The sequence below is a fragment of the Dermacentor andersoni genome, chromosome 6 (assembly GCF_023375885.2).
Source record: "Dermacentor andersoni chromosome 6, qqDerAnde1_hic_scaffold, whole genome shotgun sequence".
NCBI lineage: Eukaryota > Metazoa > Arthropoda > Arachnida > Ixodida > Ixodidae > Dermacentor > Dermacentor andersoni.
This window is the reverse complement of record NC_092819.1, coordinates 16,494,870-16,507,356: the sequence shown is the minus strand read 5'-3', so window position 1 is coordinate 16,507,356 and position 12,487 is coordinate 16,494,870. Positions and strand designations below refer to the sequence as shown.

Sequence of the window (12,487 nt, the reverse complement as noted above, 5' to 3'; positions counted from 1 at the left end):
CAGTCTTTTCTTTTTCTTAACCTTCGAGAGCAGTACACCAGCTTCCCCTCTTGTAGATGAACATTCAACTGCAAGCAGCCTGGTAGGGAAACACTATAGAAATTTATGAATTACGTAGACGCTAATTAATTAGTACACTTATTTGACTCAAAATTTCAGAATTGTTTGGACTTCACCAGGGAGTTACTATGGTGGCTGTCTCATGCTATCAAACCCCATACATCACCATCACAACGGCAGTTGTTTCTGTGGGAGGTGATGTTGCAAAGGTGCTACAAGTAAGCAGGTAGCAAAGCTGTCGACATACGTCCCCTGATGGAGTCGGAATCGCTTAAAAATGCTGGTTTGAATCAACTAAACCTATTATGATGAAGACAAAACATGTTACATGCACACACAAAGAAGGGGTGTGGATTGGTTTGTGCATTGCTCTGGTGCTCAGCAATTTGTTGTTGACGTAATATAACAGGTCTGTCTCTGTTATACACCAATGGACGAGGCAGAAATGCTCAAGCTCTTTCTGTACGTAGACCACTTTCTTTACTTTGGCAAGGTAATTGACAGTGGTGTACAAGCTAGAAACCTTAAAGAGCTTGAGCCTCTTGGGCTTGACCCATGAAGTTTGTGAGAATGACTACAGTTGAACCTCGCAATAACGAATTTAGCGGGTAATGCAAAAAAATTCACTTTCGTGAGAATTTCGTTGTTGCAAAGTGAGACAGCACAGATAGGTAATGCATCAGAGAACGAAACTTTATTGTCAAAATTTCGTTAGCCTACTTTGGCAAGCTTGCTCAAGGATATCGAACCGCATCGCCAACAGTACAAACTGCACTGCATATGTCGGTCAGCAGTGGTAGCACTGCCGTGAAGCTGTATTCTCGGTCAACTGCTTTTGGAGACACAATCACTTTTGCGAGATTTTGCGCAACTCAACACCGGACACATGGTAACAGCGCTCCAAGCATGCAGCAGCATTTTTCCAGTACACGCCTGCAGGCGCCGAAGCGCCTAGTGCTGAGCGCAAAAGTGATCGTATCTCGTATACCCCGAAGGAAGTCGATCAAGATTACGGCCCCTTAACGCAAATTTACGTCTGGCACCAAAACCAGTGTTCTTGAAGCAACGAATGCATACTCCCAGACAATTGTTCAATCACTGCCCGATACGTGGCACTCCATGCTGCGACCACCATCTTAAGCACCATAACCAAAACCACGTCAGAGGGACATGGATCTCCTTGTTTTTGCTGCATTTCTCTTGCTACTCACTGCACTAGGTGTGCAAAAACCGTTGTCGCATGTCAGTAGCAACATGTGTTGCCACTTCAAACGGGCGATCAACGAACAAGACAGCGGCCACGATGCATTTCCAGCGCGATCACTTTCCGTGCTTGCTTGTTTTTCGTAAAGAAAAATGTCGGCACCCACAAGTATAATGTGGTGCTACTTTGCGCAATTTTAGTGCAAAGTAATGGATTGAGAGCATTTTGGAGCCTGCTAGTCTTGCGTGAATAAGTACAGGAAGACTTTGTTAAACCGTACCTGCTTAAGGGGGCGCCCCTTGAAAACCGCAAAGTCGCGAAAAAGTAGATTTTTGAAAAACAATATTTTTGGGTTCTATGTCTCATAAACTACCTGTTCCATAATTATCAGCACCTAATTCAACCGCAAATTAACAAAAAAAGTGCTACTTTTGAGGCCACTGTGGCCCACAAGACACGCGCAAGTGCCGAAATGAAGACAAACTTCTAGCGCGCGCCATTCCTGGCCCATGCAGCCTGCCCGCGCAATCTTGGTTTAAAGTGTCACGTGTCATACATCGGCAAGAGTGGAAATTTTAAACGGCGCTTGAAACAACATATGAATGACGTCGCCAAGGGCCACACAACCGCGAATGCCCTGGTGGAACATCACGAACTAACCGGACACATCATTCGCTGGGACTCGGCAGCCATCATTGCAAAAGAGAAACACTTATCTGCCCATTTGCTTTTAGAATCATTTTACATCCAATCAACTAGATGCACGATAAACAGGATGCGAGGTAATCTTCCCGAGACATACACCCGCACGCTGCGCCACCTCACCCATAAATAGCCGGGTGCCCATGCTTATATCTTCGTTGTGATCAAGGGACCTGTACGGGGCCCGAAATCCATGTTTTTTGGCACCAATACGCTTCCTCGCCAGACGACTTTTCATCGAACTAAATTCAATGTTGTTAAAATTTTTTGGAGGGGAAATTAAAAAAGGGCTTTGTAGCCCCCTGGGATATCTATCAAGGGATCATCACAGTGAATTTCAGCTTCCTACGATGTCCTGGGATTTCTCCAGGCTCTTTCTCAGGCATACACATGAACCACCTAGTTAGACCTCAATATCATCATCATCATCATCATCATCATCATCAGCCTGATTACGCCCACTGCAGGGCAAAGGCCTCTCCCATACTCCTCCAACTACCCCGGTCATGTACTAATTGTGGCCATGTTGATCCTCCAAACTTCCTAATCTCATCTGCCCACCTAACTTTCTGTCGCCCCCTGCTACGCTTCCCTTCCCTCGGAATCCAGTCGGTAACCCTTAATGACCATCGGTTATCTTCCCTCCTCATTACATGTCCTGCCCATGCCCATTTCTTTTTCTTGATTTCAACTAAGATGTCATTAACGCGCGTTTGTTCCCTCACCCAATCTGCTCTTTTCTTATCCCTTAACGTTACACCTATCATTCTTCTTTCCATAGCTCGTTGCGTCGTCCTCAATTTAAGTAGAACCCTTTTCGTAAGCCTCCAGGTTTCTGCCCCGTACGTGAGTACTGGTAAGACACAGCTGTTATACACTTTTCTCTTGAGGGATAATGGCAACCTGCTGTTCATGATCTGCGAATGCCTGCCAAACGCACCCCAGCCCATTCTTATTCTTCTGATTATTTCACTCTCATGATCTGGATCAGCAGTCACTAACTGTCCTAAGTAGATGTATTCTCTTACCACTTCCAGTGCCTCGCTACCTATCGTAAACTGCTGTTCCCTTCCAAGACTGTTAAACATTACTTTAGTTTTCTGCAGATTCATATTTAGTCCCACCCTTCTGCTCTGCCTCTCCAGATCAGTGAGCATGCATTGCAGTTGGTCCCCTGAGTTACTAAGCAAAGCAATATCATCAGCGAAGCGCAAGTTACTAAGGTATTCTCCATTTACTCTTATCCCCAATTCTTCCCAATCCAGGTCTCTGAATACCTCCTGTAAACACGCTGTGAATAGTATTGGAGAGATCGTATCTCCCTGCCTGACGCCTTTCTTTATTGGGATTTTGTTGCTTTCTTTATGGAGGAGTACAGTGGCTGTGGAACCGCTATAGATATCTTTCAGTATTTTTACATACGGCTCGTCTACACCCTGATTCCGCAATGCCTCCATGACTGCTGAGGTTTCGACTGAATCAAACGCTTTCTCGTAATCAATGAAAGCTATATATAATGGTTGGTTATATTCCGCACATTTCTCTATCACCTGATTGATAGTGTGAATATGATCTATTGTTGAGAAGCCTTTACGGAATCCTGCCTGGTCCTTTGGTTGACGGAAGTCTAAGGTGTTCCGGATTCTATTTGCAATTACCTTAGTAAATACTTTGTAGGCAACAGACAGTAAGCTGATCGGTCTATAATTTTTCAAGTCTTTGGCGTCGCCTTTCTTATGGATTAGGATTATGTTAGCGTTCTTCCAAGATTCCGGTACGCTCGAGGTCTTGAGGCATTGTGTATACAGGGTGGCCAGTTTTTCTAGGACAATCTGCCCACCATCCTTCAGCAAATCTGCTGTTACCTGATCCTCCCCAGCTGCCTTCCCCCTTTGCATAGCTCCCAAGGCTTTCTTTACTTCTTCCGGCGTTACTTCTGGGATATCGAATTCCTCTAGATTATTCTCTCTTCCATTATCATCGTGGGTGCCACTCGTACTGTATAAATCTCTATAGAACTCCTCAGCCACTTGAACTATCTCATCCATATTAGTAATGATATTGCCGGCTTTGTCTCTTAACGCATACATCTGATTCTTGCCAATTCCTAGTTTCTTCTTCACTGCTTTTAGGCTTCCTCCGTTCCTGAGAGCTTGTTCAATTCTATCCATGTTATGCTTCCTTATGTCAGCTGTCTTACGCTTGTTGATTAACTTCGAAAGTTCTGCCAGTTCTATTCTAGCTGTAGGGTTAGAGGCTTTCATACATTGGCGTTTCTTGATCAGATCTTTCGTCTCCTGCGATAGCTTACTGGTATCCTGTCTAACGGAGTTACCACCGACTTCTATTGCACACTCCTTAATGATGCCCACAAGATTGTCGTTCATTGCTTCAACACTAAGGTCCTCTTCGTGACTTAAAGCCGAATACCTGTTCTGTAGCTTGATCTGGAATTCCTCTATTTTCCCTCTTAGCGCTAACTCATTGATCGGCTTCTTATGTACCAGTTTCTTCCGTTCCCTCCTCAGGTCTAGGCTAATCCGAGTTCTTACCATCCTGTGGTCACTGCAGCGCACCTTACCGAGCACGTCCACATCTTGTATGATGCCAGGGTTAGCGCAGAGTATGAAATCTATTTCATTTCTAGTCTCGCCGTTCGGGCTCCTCCATGTCCACTTTCGGCTATACCGCTTGCGGAAGAAGGTATTCATTATCCGCATATTATTCTGTTCTGCAAACTCTACTAATAACTCTCCCCTGCTATTCCTAGTGCCTATGCCATATTCCCCCACTGCCTTGTCTCCAGCATGCTTCTTGCCTACCTTGGCATTGAAATCGCCCATCAGTATAGTGTATTTTGTTTTCACTCTACCCATCGCCGATTCCACGTCTTCATAGAAGCTTTCGACTTCCTGGTCATCATGACTGGATGTAGGGGCGTAGACCTGTACAACCTTCATTTTGTACCTCTTATTAAGTTTCACAACAAGACATGCCACCCTCTCGTTAATGCTATAGAATTCCTGTATGTTACCAGCTATACTCTTATTAATCAGGAATCCGACTCCTAGTTCTCGTCTCTCCGCTAAGCCCCGGTAGCACAGGACGTGCCCGCTTCTTAACACTGTATATGCTTCTTTTGGCCTCCTAACTTCACTGAGCCCTATTATATCCCATTTACTGCCCTCTAATTCTTCCAATAGCACTGCTAGACTCGCCTCACTAGATAATGTTCTTGCGTTAAACGTTGCCAGGTTCATATTCCAATGGCGGCCTGTCCGGACCTCAATAACTCGATATAATAAACACATCTTCATGAAACTTCACAGTTTCTCATAGTTCGGTTGTGTGAACATACGCTTAAAGTTTCATCCGGATATTTCAAAAAATAAGAAAGTTCGGTATCCAGGGTAGCCTCACCCCTTAAGCAGTAGTTTTGTTTTAAAAGTACTTAGTAAAGTCAAATACCCGGCTTAGTGGCCATTGAACATAATGCGTTTTGCATCCACATAAACTGTACCAGCTAATCGCATATGTATCGGTTAGCACATAGTGTTTCCACTTTTCATCGTGCAATCACGGCGGTGCACCATCCCCATCGGGCAGCCTGGCAGAACAACAAGCCTCAAAGATCAGAACAATGGCCTCCAAAGCACTGTGCGTTTGCGAGTGAAGCCACATCAACATAAACATTTCAACGCCGTGGCAGAGAGCGTTGTGGCATTATGCAAGCTAGGGTTCACGTCATGCTGAAGCTTGGGTAAAAAACACCGGGTGCTCAGCATAGAAGAAAAATTGGACATCATTCATGCTATTGAATGTGGCCCAAAGAAGTTGGCGCAGGCATGCGACAGGGATCTACCGTTGACTACGGTGTGTGGCATTTGGAATGTGAAGAACTTGCTCGGCAGTGCTGCTGCGAGCAAGAAGAGATCGCATTCTCTTGGAATTCTGTTTTTCATAGGCAAGTGGGCGACCTCATGCTATTTCAGTTTCACAGTACTACCGTTTAGTACCGTATTTACTCGCATAATGATCGCACTCGCGTAATGATCGCACCCTTAAATTTTGTCGTCAAAATTCTATTTTTTTTCTTTCCCGTGTAATGATCGCGCCCTGAACTTGTCGCAGCAATATGTCGTGTGCCAAATGTAGCTAATGATGATCGCGCTTACCATCTGTCGAATGCTACGCGAATGACTCTTCAAGACATACCAAGCGGTCTGCGCGCACTCAACATTCTTAAGCAGATGCCCCATTTCATTCCTTTCATCACTTTTTGCACTTCCATGAATAAAAAAGAAAGCTACAACCAAATTTGCCTTGGCTTTATTATTTGTAGGCTTCATAATGGTTTCGGTCAACAATAAAAAACAACATAAAGGGTGCCTTTCGATTCTTCTCGTCTGCACTCGTGGGCATGCGACAAATCGCGGCCGGCAACGATAGTGGCCACGTTTACACTGATATGTTAAAGTGTACCCAATTTATACGCCGACGCTTGTAATACGGCTAAGATATTCGCCCACCCTTAGCAGAAACGTGCCGTATTAGAATAGCAGTGAAGACAAATGACGCAGTTTCCGCAGCATGCCCGTCATATGTTTCTATGTCACTGAAGTACTAAAGCGCCAAACAGATGACACAAGAAGAGACACAGACGAGTGCTTCTTGTATCGTCTGTTTGGCGCTTTAGTACTTCAGTAACATGCACCAACTAGCCCAACAAAAAGTTCTGCTTGCGTTTCTATGTCACTGGCAGCTAAGTGCACCCATCTCTGTTTCTGTCCCCTCAAAGTGGACATGGCTAAGTTATGGTCGCAAACTTGCCGATATTAACAATATTATTCATTACTGATGGGGAAGAAACTGTTTCAATGCACGTAATGTACTCACGGGAAGAAAAATAATCGCGTTCGGAGCATTCGGCTTGCTCCGCCGACCGCCGTTTTAGTTTTGGTGTACCGCACTGACAGCGGCAGCCGGGCAGCCGCCTGCTTGTCATACCGCAGCAAATGCGGGAACAAAGAAGAAAATGTTTCTTTGCGTGGGAAATTTAACCTGCGTAATGATCACACCCCTAAATTTGCATCAATTTTTTTTTTTACAAAAAAGCACGAGTATTATGCGAGTAAATACGGTATATACTTTTTCTGAGCTCCAGCCAACTACGGTTTCACTGTAATAAGCGGGGTAACATTCCAGTGAATTTCATTGCCGAGAGCTACGAAATGTTCACTGGGGATATGAAAATATTTCATAGTCACGGGATTTCATTATTGCGGGTTTCGAATATATAGTTTCTAGATGCCAGACAGCTTTTTCGAACTCTGTTGGCAGTTTGTGCCCGTGCCTGTCATGTCTTCTTGTATAGCTGTGTGCACAATAACACAAAAATGTATAATTGGAAACAATTTGCCGAAACATTTACTCTACTTAGTAACTAAGCCTAGTAGTAGGGTGCCCATGCACATATGCTCACCTACTGGAAGTTGCATACAAGAGTGTCGATTTTTACTGTAGTTGCCACTGTACCTGCGACGCCGATCTTTGGCTGGAGAAGCGCGCTGTCTTCGTGGGCTCTCAGGCCTGTGTTTTTCTGCAGAGTCTTTCCGTGCTTCGCCAGATGGTGACGCAGCCCTGAGAAGAGAAAACGCACTTGTGCAGATAGCACAGAATAATTTACGTCACAAATCTACAACTGAACAATAAAAGGAAGCCATCACATGGGGTTCCCTAAAAGGTGCCAAAAACTGCTTTTGTAACAGTCACAGAATGTCTTGAAAGACTAATGGCGCGTTCACACTGAGGCATTCGGCGTCTGGAGAGGCGACCAAATGCGGAACCCAGTTCGGCAGCGCCGAGATCCGCCGGAACAGCCCCTTCCGCGCCGATCGCTCCCGGACCGATTCTTGCGGCAGCTGCCGCTGGATTGCCTCGCCGCGAACCAATCGGAGCGCGTCTCAGCAATTCGAAAGATGGCGGCCAAGCCCAACGCTCTCGTCATATCGCAGTCTTCGAATGCGTCGCGACATCGAAAATGCTCATCGAATTGGAGCGTAACCGCCCCATCCTTTTCGACAAGTACCACGCGAAGCACAAGGAATAAGCGACCTGACAAGGTGGCGTGACCAAGCTACGCGCGCCCTTGCAAAGCAGGACGAACCCAGCAACGCCGGTGGCGTCGTCTCTTCGGCGAATGGTTCTGCGCGTCACGCTTCGCCAGAAAGGTGCTCGCCAACAGGCCTAGCAGTACTGCCTCTTCTTGCTCAGGGTTCATCATTGCTTTTTCAAGCAATGGTGGAGACGATAAAATTAACACACGAACTCGACGCGAACGGAGACGACTGCGTAATTTCGAGCTGCGCGAACATCCGGGATATCCCGCGCTTGGTTGGAGGTTATCACTTTGCACTTTATGGGGCAGATGGCACTGTATCTCGTTCCGGCGGCGCGGTGCGCTAGCAATGTGAACGACGCGATTTTCGGCGGCAGGAGAATTCCATTCTCTGTAGACGCCGGATTCCTCAGTGTGAACGGGCCATAAGACCTCACAAATATCATAACCACAAGAATTTCTTCAAGGCATAGCACCAATTTTCACATAACTTATTTGAGTTTGACCTTAAAGTTATTACATGACTGACTTTTGAAGGGATGGTGGAAATTGAAAATGTTCGCGTTATACAAATGCACTATTTTAGATCCTCCACACTGATTTTTGCACATTTTAGTTTGAAAATCTAGTACAGTGGAACCGTGGTTATGTATCCCTTGATTTTGCGACATCCCAGGTTTTACGAGGGATTAGTGCAGTCCCGCAGAACTCTAGATGAAAACAATGCTTTAAACACCTCCATTATACAATGCAAGATTATGAATGTACCCACTCATCCGACAACCCATGCAAAACTGGAAAACCAACGGTGGATGCGTGAGAAGCGCCACCAGCCTCTGACAGCTTCCTTTCGGTGCCATCCCCTCTGCCAAGAAGAGAGTGCCCCTTCGCATGCCGAAAACTCTGACATGCTTCTGGGCTCCCTACTGGCCTCCTTTATCAGAGTGTCTACCAAGTTGACATTTCCAAGTTTCTTGAGTTTTCCAGGTTTTCCATGGGTGCCTTTGCAAAATTCCCTGAGTGACAGACAACTTTGTTTTATGTCAGGACAGGATGACACCATGTCGCCCGATGCTGTCACTCTCTAGTAAGCATGTTAAAAAAATAATAAAAAAAAAAAACGACTTAATCTACTTTAAATATTAAGGAGTAGTGTTTATTTTACTCCGAAAGAAAACAGAAGTGAGGGGTTAGTAAAATGCACAGCGAATAAAATATCTTCGAAAAAAATGATAATACCCATTGCAAATAGAGTCGAACATTTTCAAATACGAATAAAAAAAGATGCATACAGAAGCAAATATTTTCGAAAATGAGCTATTTCTATCAACTGATAGCAAGCTCATTGGTATGAGGCCTGAACTTTGTAACAAGTGAGATTGTGAGAAGTGAGATAACAAGCTGTGTGTTAGACAATTTTTGTTGGCTGGATTATAGGATGTCCTTGCGTGGTCCCGTGAAAGTCATATAACCAGGGTTCCACTGTACTAGGCTGTCAATTCATACACTGTAACACGATGCTGCATGAACAAATACTGCTTGAAGTGCATTGTGAAAGCTTAAGCTCCTACTAGCTTATGGATGAAGGCTGATGCATGGTGTAGGGCTAATAACAAGAAGACTTAATGTGCGGTTAAATTAAATTCAACTTACTTCTCCCTGGGCTTTGGCTCTGACGACTCTTTCCGAGGCGCAGGCTCAGGCTCCTTCTCGACAAACACCCTGGGTGGCTTCTCCTCGACTGGCTTTTCCTTTGGCTTGACTTCAGTATGGTTTGGTCGCTCTTTTGGCTTCTCAGGCGACCGGTCTCGCAGGGATGCTGCTGCTGCCTCCCTTGCCCTTTCAACCATTTTCTCACGTTCCCGTTCTTCTGCTCGTTTAGCACTGTCGTGCATTCTCTCTTGCTCCTCCTAATGGCAACACAGACAAAAACAAAATGCCCCCATGCCCATAAATTCATGCACTTGCGAGGTAAGAACAGGAGCCAAAGGCTGTGCTGAGTAAGGAATCAGTAAATCCTTTTGTCATGGCACTGGTGTAAGTAGCATTAATGCTTGCACATGGTCAATGTAAACTGTTGAAAACACGGAGACTGCATTTGCATTTCCTAACAATCCATGTGATTTTCATTGCTATTATCATCTGCTGTCCCAAGTGGCTAATTCTGGTGACAACAGCGGTGCAGCAGCACTCGAAGTCAATGACGAAGCACAATGGAAAATGAAGTGTTATGAAATACAAACTGTCTCCTAGTAGCATAACCACATTTTTACCTGTTACATGTCACCAACTGCACCTTTATAATTTTGTTCTGAGCTCTATGACGCACTAATATCATTCTTGTCAGATATCCTTATTCTTCAATCTTGCTAATGGGTGATTTTAATTTTCTGAAAGTAACATGCTTTGGCATGTAGTCAGTACATACCCATACATTGGGATCAGCAGCTGATTTTGTAAACTTATGTTACGACTAATTTTGGCAAACAACTGAACCTACTCAAGCTACGTCATCCACAACTTCTACCATACTTGACCTTGTCCTCACAATTTCTCCCCACCTTGTTAATGTTGCCCGCCTCAAGTGACCACACTGCTCCATCAACTTTATGCTTTAGGTCAATGTCAAGCATGTTCCTAAGAAACCAAAACACATAGAGGATTATACTAAAGCTGCATTTATTCTTATTAACAAAGAACTGTCACGTTTCATTGACAATTACATGTCTAACTTCCTTGAACAGTTGAGTCTAACTGGTCTACGTTTAAGAGCAAAGTTAAGTATCTAATTAACAAATACATGTCATTACGTGCCATTCTTTGCAAACATTGTTCGGTCTGGTTCAGTACCTCTTTAAAACATCTTTAAAAAATATGGAAGAAATAAAATGCATACATTCCGCAATGCTAAGCAATCTAACAATTCTGAGTTGTGGCATAAGCACCACCACACATCTCTAACTACTGTACTTACTCGATTGTAACGCGCACCCGTTTGCCATGACTTAAAAGTCCCTTACAGTACTGCACACCTCATTCTTTCATACAGAAATACAACTTTCTCTCATTTGGAAAAACAAAGATTTACTCCCAATGCACTCAAGTTGTGATAAATAAAGTCACAGTGTCGTCTGAAAGGCGAAGCATCAATATGATAGCAAATTAGTAGACAGCTATACGAAAAAAGGATAGTAGTTTTATCGGCCTTATAGACTTTTAAACATTCACTTACTAACTAAATTAACAAGCATGGTGCCACGTGTGCACATGAAAATATAAACACGTCTCACTCAATGACTGTGGAAACTCTTTATGAAAACGGTGGAGTGAGGAAGTGCGGTAGCAGAAGCGAGCAAATTGACCTTTGTGCGGCCTCTTGCTTCAACGTGAAATAAGCGACAAGAACACAGTACAGTGCACCTAGATGCGTAGACTCTGCCTACATAGCCGATTGCTTTCAAGACAGGGGCCATGCGGATGCGCAATACGTAGCAGCTACTGGAGTAGAACGGCTCTTCTGTTTGCGCCAGTCCCGCAGCAGGCAAATTTCGGGCACTCCGAACGCCTGTGATGCGGCCCAATTTCAGGCCGCACACATGATCACTTTCCTTTTAATTCCGGCATCGCGCATTTTCGCAGTCGGTGCTTCCATGCTGACAGAGCAAACGCAGAAAACGGGAAGACAGACAGTGTACTAACCTAAGCACACATACTACAGAACATGGAGGAAGCTACGGCCCCTAGGCTCGAAGCGTGCACAAGGTGGCCATATTGAAATGCCGATGGTGATATGGTAACGCAGATTTAGGGTCGTACTTGATTCTAGCGTGCACACAATTTCTGGACCCATTTTATCGGAAAAAATGAAGGCACGTTAGATTTGAGTAAATACGGTATTTAAAGATGTGATTAGTGAAGTGAAACATGTTTTCTAAAATAGAGCTCTTCCACCATTACTCATAAAAAAATCCTAAAAAGCTTTGGTACATAATGGGTGGTTCTAAAGATAATACAATAACATTGAATGACAGTGACGGTGTTCCTATCCCATGTTCACAACATTATTCCGTAATAAATGAAATGTTCACCATGTCTTCTTCCCATGAGTTAACTACCAATCTCCCCGAGTACTGTATAATCAATTACCCACTGATGGATCCTGTGATCATAGATTCTTTTGGTGTGTTGCACTTAATGAAAAACTTCAAATTATCTTCCTCATGCAGAATGGATGGTCTTAACTCGAAATTTTTTTCACACTGAAATGTATAATTCCATAACATTAACAGAACTTTTTTCACAGTCTATTTCTTCTGGCCAATTACCCAGTGACTAAAAGGTGGGCAAGGCAGTACCGTTGTTTACATCTGGCGGCACTCACTCTTCTCTAAATGACAGCCCTA

The 12,487-nt window shown here is 44.3% G+C and overlaps 1 protein-coding gene across 12 annotated transcripts in view; it reads right to left on the bottom strand.

Moving 5' to 3' along the window:
- Positions 1-12,487, bottom strand: part of Srrm1 (Serine-arginine repetitive matrix 1) — a 93,540-nt gene that overhangs the window by 67,170 nt on the left and 13,883 nt on the right. For 10 of the 12 annotated variants that reach the window (XM_055065871.1, XM_055065870.1, XM_055065867.1 and 7 more), the window contains 2 exons: positions 9,738-9,994; positions 7,502-7,624 (listed from right to left, as the gene is read on the bottom strand). In XM_055065871.1, the coding sequence (XP_054921846.1) occupies positions 7,502-7,624; positions 9,738-9,994 (380 nt within the window). The remainder of the gene's footprint in view (positions 1-7,501; positions 7,625-9,737; positions 9,995-12,487) is intronic. The other 2 variants (XM_050169897.2, XM_072288637.1) reach the window with 1 other exon arrangement.